The sequence below is a fragment of the Oculina patagonica genome, chromosome 6, assembly GCF_052425735.1.
Source record: "Oculina patagonica isolate OP01 chromosome 6, crgOcupat, whole genome shotgun sequence".
In the NCBI taxonomy this organism is placed as follows: domain Eukaryota; kingdom Metazoa; phylum Cnidaria; class Anthozoa; order Scleractinia; family Oculinidae; genus Oculina; species Oculina patagonica.
In genome coordinates, this window is record NC_135763.1 from 17,157,921 (window position 1) to 17,172,570 (window position 14,650).

Consider the following 14,650-nt stretch of genomic DNA (forward strand, 5'->3'; position numbering starts at 1 on the left):
AAATTAGTAATACTTGAAGTACTACTCGTTTGAACGAAATGTTGTATTTTAACTGCAGGCTCAATTTTCAAGATGGCGGACGAAGCTGAGAATTTCGAACCTGACTCCAAACGCCCTAGAATAGCTTTAGAATCATCAGAAGCAAAAGTTCAGACTGGAACAGACGACCAAGTCAAGGGAAGAAAATAATGAAAAGTTAGCTAGGCGCGTTCAGAGAAATGATATTGAAGAAAAACTTGAAAACGTGGAACACGTGGTTGATGTGAGCTCCGAAGAGACGCTCGAAATTATAGAGAAGAAACGAACCTGGGAAACGATGGAACGGTTGGGGTCTCGGATAAAAGTGGAGTTAAAGCTTTGAAGGATACAGGGGTGTCTGAAAAAGACGTAGGAATTCTTGAATTCGTGAGTAATTTGCCAGGATTCCACGGAGTTCTTAAGCAGAGGTATACAGATTTTATTGTCAGGGAAAGGGACCTTGAAGGAAACCTTGTGCGCCTGACAGATACATCAATGCCTCATGATGAGAAGACCAAGGAATTTGATGTTGATATTTTAAGCCAAGAAGAGAAAGAAAAAATCCAGCAAGTAGTTGATGATGAGGAGAAAAAAATTTCAGTGACTCTAACTCCCGATGATGACAAAGAACACAGAAGATTGGTTCACCGTGCCATCAGAGAAAACTTCTCTTCTTTGGGTAAATAAGTTTTATAATTGAGGTGATAGTGCGGGGAACAGGTTGAAACCCTGGCTTGCATCAATCACAACATGAAATAACATACAAAAGCAACTCTGATTGCAGACGTAACAAATCTCCGTCCTAAAATCAATAAAAATCGATAAACATCGATAATATAACTATTAGTACGAAAATCCAATCGATGACCCAATTCTTTGTATCATGATCACACTAGTTCTGACGATGCACAAAAGATCAATCACGCGAAGACGACAACGAACATCGGAGAAGAAAAGCACTGTGGTGTCAACAATCGAAGTACATGCAGTTGCCGCCCATGCCATTGACGACAAGAAACTTAGTAAAAAAGATATGTTGACGAGACCCGCCCCTATCCACTGCCATTCGAGCCGCCTTCTCCCCTTTCTGTTCCCGGTTGGTGCCGATGATCGTCCGATTGTTACGTCCTGCTGATTGGTTGTTTCTTAGTTACACTGACTTTTGTGCACTAGAAATGACCAATCAGAGAATCCATGTGGATCTTTGTGGTGCTATGTCATCAGTCTGATCATTTTTGGCTCAGTGTCAAACATCTCTCTTACCTAAAAATGGATAATGGATTATACCAATATATCCAAAAAAGACCCCCGCCCCCGAGATTCTCAAACGCAATTGAAATAATATGTGTTGAGAGACATTTGGTAGATATGTTTCACGCAATAGATGAAACCAACCGTATGCACTTTGCACAAATCAAATACAAAACCCCTGTGAAGCCAATTAAATTTTGGTTAATGCCAAGTAAAATACTTTGCTGAAATGGTTGCCACCTTGTAATGGTTCTCCTACATGTATCTTTATTTATTTATTTATTTATTTATTTTTACTGAACTGTTTTTTTATTTATTTGGTAGACAGTGACACAGTTGATGTAGATGACCAGAAAGCAGTAAGAGTTTTCCATAAGCGAGATGCCAGTGGCAAGCAGAGAAACACCCGATGGCCAGCAGAACTTGGGAATTATTGCTGGTTTGTTCTTTACAAGGAGAACAAAGACACTATGGATGCAATCAACCTTTTGAGTAAACTTCTCAAGATCAAAGCAGGCATGTTTGGCTACGCTGGAACAAAAGATCGCAGGGCCGTCACAACACAGCGAGTCTCTGTGTACAGAGTCAGGGCTGAACAACTGCAGGATCTAAATGCCACCCTTCGGAATTTGTGTGTCGGGAATTTTAAATACTGCAAAGAGCCTCTAAAACTTGGTTCTTTGTCTGGAAACCATTTTGTTATTACACTTCGGAATGTTATTGGGGACCACAGCAAGGTTGAACAGGGTTTGGAATCACTGAAAGTTAATGGATTTATTAACTACTTTGGATTACAGAGATTCGGAACTACATCAGTTCCCACTCATAAAATAGGTGAGAAATAAGAGAGTTCAACACAGACTCAGACAAAATAGAATAATGATAGATAATATGATATTACTGACAGTACAAGATGACGTTCTACAAAAAGATTGTTGGCAGAACACGAACCTTTTATTGCCCCCCCCCCCCTGAAGAAATGCACCTTACCCTTACCTTGTAATGTGTAGTTCCATAAATTATCCATGTCTTCCCCACAAAAGGGATTTTTCCTAAGACTCTCCCCCCCCCCCCCTACCCCTCTGATATGTTGAAAGTGAGCTTTGAAAGGCCTATAAAGGTTTTTGGCGTTTGAGACCCCTTCCACCCCCAGGAATTTCCAATCCCTTATGTGGGGGAGTATGAACATTTTCTGGAACCACACAATGTCCCACAAGACATACTGTATACTAGACTGTTCACAGGTGCTCTATTTTTCAATGCAAGACAACATGAAGGGAACAGCAAGTGCGAGCCCAAAGTACAAGGTGGTACCTTGGGCAAGCAAAGCGGGCAAAAGGAAAATTGCTGCCTGCCCCTCACCCTCTTGGGCCTCCCCTTTTGTGCTGGCATCTAGTTTTCTCACACTCCACAGTCTAGACATGTACAGTATTTGTAGTGCATTGTTCAAACTGTGTTCACATTGGCACATTTATTTTATCATGATTATTCAATATCCACAGGTCGTGCATTGCTTCTCAGTAATTGGTCAGAAGCCATAGCATTGCTTCTAAATCCACGAGATGGTGAACCAGATGAACTGACAGCTGCTCGTCAACACTGGAAGGACACAAATGATGCTAAGGAGACTCTCAAGAGAATGCCCAAAAGGAAGTGCATTGAGAGCGACCTCCTGCAAGGCCTGTTGAGACATGGGCCATCAGGTCTGGTTAACGCCCTGCAGAGCATTTCTAGGAACACCCGACTCATGTACGTCCATGCGTATCAGAGCTATGTGTGGAACTCTGTGGCATCGAGACGCATCAAGGTAGTTTTTCAAGAGTCAGTTAAATTTGTGTGATAACATTTTGTATCAAGAATTTCACTAGTTTTTGTTGTTCTTTAGTAAATACATATACAGTGGGCAGCCTATAAGTGCAGAGGGCTATCTATGAAACTTTTGTACGCATTGCGGGCCTATGACACTAGTTTCATAATAATACTCTTCTTACTACATTGTATATGCAACCACTGTGTATTTTCCTTGAGAGTGTCCAACTAAAAACAACTCCATGTTTGTTAGTGATTGTTTTCTTTCTTCCAAATTTCTTAATATAATTATTACTCTACATATTTTCAGTAATGCTTACAGCAAGGCACCCAAAAGTGTGACCACTTTTAATTTATTCACATTCTTTCGTGCAGATTTAATCCAATCAGAAGTCAACTGCAAGCTATCCACGGCTTTTGATTGGATTAAATCTGCACGAAAGAATGTAAATAAATTAAAAGTGGTCACACTTTTGGACGCCTTGCTGTAACAGCCCTAGGCAAAAGATCCCTCTTAGTAGTAACAGAATCAACAATAAGTACAGGTATGTGTACAAAATTCTTTCTTGGTTTGTTAGGAGTACGGACTTCAACCCATCAAAGGAGACCTTGTTGTCGCATCAAAATCATCAGCTGCCTGTTCTACTGACACGGGTGAGTTAAAGTTGCGGGTTTTTTTCTTTGTTTGTTTCCCTTTTAATGGCATTTTTCAATCATTAATGAATCTTTTAATAAGGTACAATATCGCATAATAAGAAAGTTACCCCCTCTTGTAAAATTCGACTTTCGTATCAGCAGACGAACGCTCGCCCCGCTAGAAACTTTAAAAACTGTATATACGATGGCTTGATCTTCTCTCGAGATTTAGATTGCCCATTGCAAAACATAGTGTATGATACGCGAGTAAATTGAACACCACGGCTACTTTTGAACTCTTGCGTATGTACACACATGCAGAACTATTCTGCCGCTTGTGCTCCTAAAGTTGGGTTGGGTTTTGTTACCATTTCAGACGCATCAAAGATAGATGACACTGTGGAATTTATTTCCGAGCCAAGCCGAACAGCAGTAACGGTCCTAACCGAGGAACATCTGAAAAGCGGACAGTTTACAATCCACGACGTTGTCCTTCCACTTCCTGGATACGATGTTGTTTACCCTGACAACGAGTTCAAAGACCACTACAGACAGATAATGGCCAATGACGGGCTTGATATCGACAACATGAGGCGTAAGGTTCGAGACTACGCTCTGTCTGGCGCTTATCGGTAAGTTTGCTCAAGATCTGGAGAGAATTTATCATAGTAAATGTTAAGCTTGGTAGAAATTTCACAGCGGTCAAACGCCAGAATCTTTCGCTACCGCTACGAACTTTGTACGAGTTTGAAGCGAAAATGAGCAAGACTTTAGTAAGAAAACGTTATAAAAAGAACAGTGGTAAACAAAAATCACGAGCCGGTAAACTCGGTAGATAACAATTATTCATTTGTCTATGCATATGCGGCATAGGCACATCTGCAAAGCCAATTCATGAAGCATGTAAATGACAATTTTTATAATTAGTTAATATAAGTCAATTTTAAATATGTAAATAGTAATTTTTTTTTTTTGTTATCTATTTTTCGTTCTCGGAAATATTAGCTTGTCAAGCTACTCTAAATTCGAGTTTAAATAAAGTTTTTATTATTATTATTTTTTATTATAGTATACAAAACTTAAATTTTCAGTAACTGTCTTATCTTTCGGCGTCAATGTAGCGTATTTTGTAAAAGAGTTTTCGCGGGAATTGCGCGCAGTGCGTTTGTCGTTTCTTTTTGATGCATTTACAGTATATCCGAGTGTTTAGTTTCCTGCCACTCGTGCGCGCACCTGGGGTAATCAAACTTCGAACCTTTTCAAAGCGCGTTCTCCTTGAATCGCTTGGATGCAACATGAAGCCTGCGTTTGTCTTGCAACGAAGAAAAAAATATACCAGTTAAATGCATGCCATACAATTTGGTCATCAAGTGACCTTCGTGGGGTATTCCCCTCAGATTCCGTCATTGTACGCCCATGTGCTAAGAAAAAAAATTGTTTCGCAGGAAATTAATCGTTAGGCCGAGCCTAATGAGCTGGCGCTGGCTTCGTTACAATGACGTAAAACAACCCCTGGCCCTGACAGACAAGGATAGGCTCAATGGCACCCAGGAACCCCAGTCAGTTGCAGACGGCAAGTATTGGGCGCTCCAGATGGAGTTAACATTGCCCACGTCAACGTACGCTACGATGGCTTTACGTGAAGTTCTGAGATGCGATACGTCATCAGCTTACCAGTCTACACTCAACCAAGAATAAGGCCTGGCTGCAGTTGACAACTTAACAGTTCGTTTCGTTTCGTGGGGAATTCAAACTATTTCAGGTCGTGTTTTATTAATACCAGCCACTTTGGTTGATAAGGATCAGGGATAGTGCAGCCTGTTCCAGGCGTTCGGTTAGTTAGGGAGCAACGCCAAAAACTTGATTGTAGTGCCTAATAGAACAATTTTCCAACATTTTTTGATAAAAACAGTTAAAAAGTGTTCTGTCGAGAAACTCCAACCAAATCTACCATTCAAATTTAAAATTATTCCATTGGGAAATTTAAACAAGTTTCCTACCGGATAGAAAATTACACGAAAACTGTGAACAGTTGAACTGAATAAAACAAGTCCAAGAACAAGATTGTCACCTGGAAGATTTGAAATTGATATGCGAACTCTTTTATAAAATTTTGTTTTATTTTATTTTAATTCTGTGCAATATTAATGCAAAGCAGTAATATTATACAATAATTGTTGTAACATGGATGTTTCAGCATGAATCACCGTATCCATTGCCTCCTAAGAAAGATATGGACTGATTTTTGAAATTCTTATGTTGCTTCTTGACCACGAGCAGCCTTTACTTTGCCTCACAAATAGGAAGCTTTTTCGCGCTATTTTATTTCCCTTCGCTTCACGCTTGGACGATACTGTTAACAGCTAATTCGAGAAAGGTTGTCGAAAAAAAGCACAAAAGTGCGCGCAACAAGACCGAAAGGTTTGGGTAAAAGTAAAGAACTACTGCAAGTGCTAAAGACTTATAAGATGGCGACATGACAAACGCGAATTTGCGCGTTTTCTTTCTCTTCAGACATGTGGAAACAAGGTACACTTTTAGCCATACTGAATTTTAGAAGAATTTTTAAACTCAAAGACATGCGACAGAAAAAGTAAAGCTACAGAAAAAGGCTTCCTAAGAGGAAAAACAAAATATCCACGTACAAAAATACAAACTTGTACATTTCCTCTAGGTCAATATGCAAAACTAATGGAATACCCAGACCACCTTTCGGTCTTATCGCGTCCACTTTTGTGCTGTTTCGACCACCTTTCTCGAATTAGATACTGCCTGTAGTCCACCTTGCCTGGCCAATCAAAATCCTGCTTTTAGTCACAGTCTTCACGTGCAGATCATACATTACACATGCAATTGTTTGCTTTATGATTAGCTCGGAAGTTAAAAAAAAAAAAACAACAACAGAAGGATGTCAAAAAGTTGTCAGCGATTTTAAGGAGGGTCAACAGCAAGGTGCAATTCAACATAGCCAGAAATTCCGAACCACGACCGAACCGCGACCCCCCACGAAGCGTGACAATTGTGTTTGCATGTGCTCTCAGGTTTCTAAAAGAAAAATATATAGATATCGTATTTCAGTCGATCGCTGCAAAGACCGAGGTGCTTGAATTTCACTGTTCCGATAAAAATTTCTTCAGTTGTGGTGATAGTTTTGAATTGGAAAGGGTTTTGTAGTTAGCGAAGTAAAATTTTTGCGGCTTTTTCCACTTGAAAATTTTACGAATGCTAACAAGGATCCGCTATACTAACCTTTGTATATTATGTCTTGTTTATGCAAACCACTGATCTTTGCTTTGGGTTGCTCTCTCTTGCTGAAGATTAGAATCTCCATTCCAATGCAGAACTTGAAGACCACATCCAATACTTTAGTTTTCGATAATTTTTGGTTCTCTTCGAGTTGAATTCATTGCGGTTTTTGCTTTATAAAACTCCCGAAATCTCGCAAAAATTGTCCGTCTTTGACTGCACACTTTCAAAATCGCTCGGATGAAACTCTTGACGAACGCGAGCTGTTTTCTTCACCGTATGTGTTGTTTTCATCACAAAATCTAGCCACCATTTTGAATAAACGGCATGCAGTGCATGCAGAAGCGATGACGTTTCACAAAGGGTCTAACATAATTGAGGACGGGATAAAGACTGTTATCCAATTGCAGTGTACATTTTTTAAACCTAAGAAGCAATGTTCGTGATTGTCTAAATAGCATAGTTAGGATATTATGGAATTCAAATAAATACAGAATTAACAGTAGGCAGGCCAAGGATGCAGAGTTAATAATACATTTTCTTCGTAGATTTGCTCAATTGAACAACAGTATATTGCGTTATATTGTAGTGTGTGACTTCTGATAAACGACATACGATACGCGGGGGCTAGCTTTTAAGCTGCGAGAAAGGTCAAACGGTCTCTTGTTCACGACGGCCCTTATAATTATAAATGTTAGAAATTTCTGTCTACTAATTCTAATAGATCCCATCATATGTAATTAGTCTCTTTCGTTTATACATTGTAGTGTTCCATTCTAACTGCACGGGAGTATTTTGCTTTTGTGTTCTATGCGGCGATTTCTTGTTATCAAGTTAAACTTGATTTCTGTTCGACCGAAATAGACAAAAAGACAAAAAGATCGGGTCGGTCTTGCGATGGCAATAAGCGATTTCCTGACGTCATCGCTTAAAAATAGTTCAAGCTGTTCTCTAGGCTCTTTTCGGCGTTTTTAGGGAAGAGTTAGAGCCTGGGACTTGAATTCCCTGAGGGTTTTCGTGCTGCGTGACATATCGGTCACGGATCGAAAATGATTTTCGATCTGATTTACGGCGGCTCAAAACCACTTGGAAAGGCTTCTCATTGTACGAAATCGGACCGGAGAAAACAGAAACGTATCAGTAGAGTTTCTACAGAGCTTATTTCAGGGAAATCTTCTTAGACAAGTGATAATATTTGCAGATAATCTTTATTTTCTCGGCTGAAAGTTGGCTTGTCAGCACCGGCGCCGGCGTGACTTGTTTTCTTGACAGCCGTGAGCCAATCAGCGCATTGGATATAATGACGTATGTCACGCCTACTATGGTTCGGAATTTCTGGCTATGATGTAGTAATTTTAATGGTGCTTGAACATTATTATAGTCAGTCTGCATAGTTTTATAAAAAAAGAGTTGTACCCTTTTAATTTTGGTACCTTTTATAACGTAAGGCGGGGAGTTAAAATATAACTTACAGAAATTGTCATTGGTTCAACCGAAGTTTTATTTCAGTATAATTTTAACTCTAAACCTGATCGATTCGATCTTATATTGTTTGCAGGCTTTCATATTTCGCCTTCGCAGCATTAAAATATTTTGTCAGAAAGCATAAAAAGACTACCCTGGATGCCAGAAGTTTTTATTGTGCGGTTTCCGGTGTCGGTCCGGTGTCGGCCATGTCTTTATTGTGTCCTGGCGACGGCCTTTCGACCGCCGAAGAGTAATCCCCCGCGCACGGGAAAAACCCTCTGGTACCCAGGGTAGAAGAAGATGTATCACCCCAGATTGTGTATTAAAATCATTAAATTTTCAATACAATGTACAATTTGAAGCTTTACAAGTCACTTTTCCACTCAAGCTAGTACTGTACATGTGTCATTTAAACGTTTTCTGACGGAAATTCACTGAACCACGACAGTTGTTAGCGACAGTTACGTTCATAAACGTTGTGCATGCGCGGTAACGTAACGTATTCTTATCGTAACCATTCTCGTACCTCGATTCTTCGTCCCTTCTGCGCAGGCTTGAGGGGACGAAGACCCTGGAGACGAGGAGGAGATGCTGACGTGAGAATGTTCGGAGTATTCACAAGTTCTAGCACTAACTGTTGAATAAATTCATGACAATCAGAGACTTCCTAAGTGCTCTTACGAATAAATGGCATTTGTTCCTCGTTGAGAGCTCGAGGGTTTCGTAACCAGCTGCATAAAATTTTTGTTGCTACTATAAAATAACATTTCGCTCCTGCCCTGCTAAGCTATACTGTTATTTTGCAACCGTTACTAACTGGCGTTGATAGAGGAACCAAATATTAAAAGATTATGTTTGAGCGCTATGAAAGATTGTTGCATTTGCGAATATATTTAAGAGTTATGTTCTCCCTCTTTAAATTAGAAATGTTTCGTTTTCATTAACGTATCTACCAGGATTTTGAAACATCTGGTAAATCATTTACTTGTCCCTGCATGTTGTTTATGAAATTGACAGGCTATTCAAAATTCTTTGCAATTGTTGAGATGGAAAGGAACGCAACCTTTCCTCGTGGAAGCAGTGTTCCCTTCGAAGCGAAGAACTTTCCAAATATTTGTCGTGTACCTCTCATTCCCGTCTCCTACATTGTGCAAACTGCGCATGTTAGTTCCCAGTCCTGCCGGTAATTCGGGCAAGGCAGCACACCACATTGTCCCTTTACTGAAGTGAGTAAAGCTTTCCCGGCATGTCTTCTGCTTTGGAGTACATTAACTCCAGTCGCGTCCGCGTCCACACAAATGTACTCCGGTCTTGTGCTGTTTGAAGTGTCAGTCATAAGATACCCGTGATACTCGCGGGTCCAGAGTCGGGACGGGCAAACATTTCGTGCAGGGATCATCATTAAGGATCCTCTTTGCTCTACACGGCACACAGCGCAAGGTACACCGAGGTAGCTTATCTCTGGCCCTCGACCAGGGATCCTGGCAAAAAGGTCCTCCACGTGACCGTATTCTACACCGAAGAGGGACGCTTTTGATTGATATCCTGGTGTGGGGGGCTTGGAGTATAGGGGGCTCAGAGGCATACACAAATAGTTCGTTCCTCCTCCTTGTGGCGCGGATCTCCAACCTGCTACTCGGCCTAGCACGAGAAAAAAGAGCGCTGAATAAACGACCATCATCACTGATCACTGCAGCTCGCTACATAAAATAAATAAAAGCATGAACTATGCTAAACAAACTGCTAAAGGCCAAAATAATTTTAACTGGAATAATTTCTAGACTGCCACCAAATGTTGTGTTATCAGCTTCAGCTTTCAGCTTTGCCTAATGCCATCAAAAGAAGCACAGCTCGGCTTTTTCTTTCACCATCATGCAAAAACCGACCCAAAAATTGCTTCATTTTACTATCGTTTAAAAGAGCATTTCATAGTTTTGTATAGTTTTTCTCTTACTGTTCTGGGTGTTTTGGTGATACATAACCAGTTTTAGCATTGAATCCTGAATTCAAAAAGAACTCGGTCTGCTAAGTTTTGACTTCAGCTGTACTTGGCCGTAAATCTTGGCAGTATCATTTTGTTTATATGTCAGTTTACTATTATTTCAACTTGCCTTCATAAACGAGGACTGTTCCTCTGTCAGCGGGGCATACGCTGCGCCCCCATCGAATAAACACGGTGCTTCCTGAGGTTTCCTTCTCAGGATCCTTAGTGATGGATTCCTTGTGGCACATTATTGGATCGCCGGGTGGCCCCTTTGGGCCTTGTTTGCCCTTGGGACCCTTGTGCCCTTGATGTCCTCTTGGCCCTGTAGCACCATCTCTACCTTAAACAAAACAAAAGCCGCTAGAGTACCTTTTGGAATTTGTGATTTTTCTCACTAGTGTTATTTCCTTTGAGTATTTCTTGTTGACGGTTTTCTTGGTTCGTCTGAGTAACCATAACTCTTAAGGGTAACATTCCATTTTTCTCTCTGAAAGATGCTGGTTTCGTTTTGTGTATTTGTTGTCGGGGATGGAATGAAAGCTGTTTTACGCCTTCTTTTAGCTCTCTAGATAAACAATTACTGTTGAGTGTTGGTGCTCAATTAAGCTCAATTTAGCTCGACTGTTTCATTTTCCTGGTATAAATTTGATCAAATCTATGACTTATTAAACGGAAATTAAATATTGTCATTGTCACTTGCTAATTTTTGATTTTCTGATTTTCTGGCAATTTTTAAACCTTCCTGTTGGTTTTTTATTCCTTTCAGTCAATCAAAGAGCCAACGACTGCCCGTAACGGCTGCTTCGCCTCTTAGAGGACAAACTTGCATTTGTTTTAAATTGACCTACTGAGTATAAGAAAACCCAGTCAAAACTTGTCAAAAATCTTACTTTGTTTATATTATTTAAAAACACAAAGCTATAAAAAAGGTGTATCACCTCCAGTTTGCGAAGTCTACTTACCCGGTAATCCCTGTCTCCCTGGGATTCCATTTATCCCCGGTATTCCGTCGCGTCCATCGATGCCATCTCTTCCTACACTAATAAACACGAACACTGTGTCATGCGAAATTCACCATCAATCGAACTCAAGAAGCATCATCTAGAACGATTTCTCCTTTACAGCTCACTTTTCATAATGTGGTCTTACTTTCTGGAGTTAAGATTTGATTATTAGCTCCAACAAACATTTCATATCGTTCGCAACTTAGTACGTTAAATGAAAACGTTAATTCTCAGTTATGTTAAAAGTTTTAAAAGCCGTCAGTGCTCGTCCAAGAATCAAATGGAGGACGTTTGCTAACTATATCTGTGACCTCTTCTGATTTATATCTCCTATTTATTCTGACTCCTTAAACCTTGACATGTATGGCTAACTGCAAAATAGACCTTTAATTTAAAGCTCATTCTCTGAAAAAGAAAATGGCAACAACGGCTGGAATAGTTAACTGCTCACCGTCTCTTCCAGGTGTTCCATTCTTCCCATCACGCCCTGGTATCCCATTCTTACCCGGCATGCCATTCCTTCCTTGGGGTCCCTGGACACAAAATCCTCCGCGGTTAGAAGGCGTGCTGAAGTTGCTTGCAGCTGTAAAGCTACACAATCAAAACAAGCACTCAGATTACTTTCTGAAATATTCTATCGAAGCTTACGCACTGTAAAAAAAATCTGAAAAAATCAGTTGTTGTTAATGTGTGTCATTTGTTGGTTGTCTGTTATAATAATGAGGTATAGTCATTTTGTCAGTGAACTTTTTGAGCCATATGTTCTCGGAGCCATTGGTCAGTCAGGTTAGATAGGTACATATAAAGTCACTTCGTGGGCCATGATCGGACGTTTGTTGATAGACAGTAATTTTGTCATTTAACATTTTGGACCATGTGTCCATTGCCAATTGTCTGTTTAGATGGTGAAGTTAACTCAAGTTATAATTTTGTTTAATTTTGTCAAATTGGATGGTGAGTTAAAGTCAGTTGGTTTAGTTAAACTTAAGACCCTATGCCATTTGTCATTTTAGATTAAAAGTAACAGTCAGTAAAGTTAGTTTTCTTGGAGTTTGTATCTGATCTCAATTGTAAGTTAAGATGGTGAGAGAAAGTCAGTTTGTAAGTATAAACTTTGGATTATTCGTTTAGTGTTTGTCGTTGAGAATCCAGATTGAGAAAATGTCAATTGTTTGCCAGTTGTCAGTAAACCTCGTGCACAATCCCTGCATTTCCTTAACCACGAGATAGGGCTTTCGATCATTCCAATTTTACACATCAGTGAATGCATTCTTAGACTTACATTCCTCGGTTTCTAGCTTCCTTGTAAGATATCCATTTCATGTCTATGTTATTTCATATCTGGATGATAGTACATGCAATGTGCAACAATCCGGCACAAAGGTAAGAAACAAGGGCAAACACAAATCCGAGCAACAATTCGGTGTAACAATAATTAACGATATCTTAATTAAAAAAAAGTACATTGAATTCAGAGGAGGTAATTGATCAATCTTGACAAACCAATCACCTGTGACAAGGCAACAATTTCACACTGAATATTCATGATGACAAATTTTGCCACGTGCCCAAAATTAATTAAACGAATATAATATAACATGTATATAACGTTCTTTTTCATTAAGGAAATCAGATAAAACAGTCATCAAAATTTTAAACTGCTTCCGTTTAATGTTTAAGATTCCTTACAATGTAGTTATGATGAAGCAGGGTATTTTACGTCCGTGCTTAAATGCTCAATGACATAAAGTACTTTAAATTCCATTTTAAGAAAGTAATTTGATGAATAAAGAAATTCACGAGACAGTCTTCCAATATAAATTCAGCTGTTGAAAATATAAGGATGAAACGTTTTCCAATCGTTCGATGCAGGCTTCAGAGATTTAACCAACTTCTGTAGCCGAGTAAATATATATAGCTATACCAAGGCAAGCCAAATTGAACTTTGACCATGTATTTTAGTCCAACTATTTATAACCTACTATATTTTTCATGCAATTCTTTTTTATGGTGGAAAAATGAGAGAAAGATGGCCTAAACACAGATTATCCAAAGCTTGTTTTGCCATTACTATACTAATTGCCACACGATCCTTTGATGTCACGTCGATCGTAAAACTGGTGGTACATCAAGTCAGTATCAGCTAATATCTCTTAGTCAATGATTGTCTTTATTAAATTCTCATCACCTCAGATCTGTTTGACAATGTTGAGGCATATTTAAATAATAAATTGGATATTGATTACTTCAGGGAATTTAAGGGTGGACGTTGCCATCTTATCTTGTTAATGTTTAAAGTGCATGATATTGCTTAAGGCTCGATGACTTTCTTTTATTTAAGGCCCTCTGTTACGGTTATAACAGATCAAAGACACGAATTATTACACGCACACTTACAAAAGATAAAAACACAAACTTCTTCATCGTGTATTTGTTTAAGTTTCATTTGTGTATATCACAACAAGGAAAAGTTGTGATAACTTAATCAGTCACACAAAAGATTGGCACTCAAGAACTGTAAGAATTGTTTTAAATTATTGATTCAGTTATTTGTATTTACATGTATATGTACATTTATGAAGTGAACGGTTTTGAAGCCTAATTTGGCTCTCAGATTAGCTATGTATTGCGAAATACTGCTTTTAATAAGTAATGCATACTTTACTTACCGATTTTCCAAACTTTCAAGTCGTTTTTTAAGGTCGTTCAAATTCTCTTCTTGGTCCATTTGTCGCTTTCCACGAGAGTGAGCATAAATTGGCCTTATGTCATTGGGTTTCATCTGTGCCCCTCCGTTCTCTTCACTGTTAATATAATCCTCAAGTTTGTCCAGCCTCGCTAAGGCTTCGGTGAGACGTGTACTTAGCTGTACATGAAGGGCATATTGAGCTGACAAGAAGCTTATGAAGATCACTGCCTGAATGCACTGCCACAGTGAAATCGAAAGACATCGACCAACAAACCACTGCAAAAATCGGCGCATTTTGTCTCGGTTTAAAAGCACGCTAGGAACTGCTGTAAGCGCTGATAGGACATTTCCACAAGAAGTAAAAGTAAAACAACCATGTTCGATTTTCGGTGCGATCTAGTGACAAACGATTTACTTGCATGTACGCGATTTGTGCATTCCACGTAAACGTCACGTTGATAAATTTGTAGTTAGAGCAAATTTACATTCATTCATGCTAATGACAAGGTAACCCAAGCGGAACCATGGCTCTGTTGAAATTTCAAT

The 14,650-nt window shown here is 39.3% G+C and overlaps 2 protein-coding genes across 2 annotated transcripts; one reads left to right on the plus strand and one right to left on the minus strand.

Moving 5' to 3' along the window:
• Positions 1–51: 51 nt before the first annotated feature.
• LOC144655866 (pseudouridylate synthase 7 homolog) lies at positions 52–6,851 on the plus strand (the record flags this gene model as incomplete). Its single annotated transcript, XM_078516035.1, is given in 8 exon segments — positions 52–171; positions 173–280; positions 283–697; positions 1,594–2,103; positions 2,772–3,076; positions 3,657–3,732; positions 4,091–4,346; positions 5,160–6,851. Coding segments are annotated over 8 exon segments (2,043 nt in total), but the record flags the coding sequence as incomplete, so codon positions are not given.
• Positions 6,852–8,455: 1,604 nt separating this feature from the next.
• On the minus strand, positions 8,456–14,561 carry LOC144655867 (uncharacterized). Its single transcript, XM_078516036.1, has 5 exons — positions 14,085–14,561; positions 11,867–12,006; positions 11,374–11,445; positions 10,539–10,751; positions 8,456–10,068 (listed from the first exon to the last, which is right to left on the minus strand). The coding sequence occupies exons 1-5, from the start codon at positions 14,396–14,398 to the stop codon at positions 9,569–9,571; spliced, it is 1,239 nt and encodes a 412-aa protein (XP_078372162.1). The 5' UTR covers positions 14,399–14,561; the 3' UTR covers positions 8,456–9,568.
• Between the last annotated feature and the right edge of the window lie 89 nt (positions 14,562–14,650).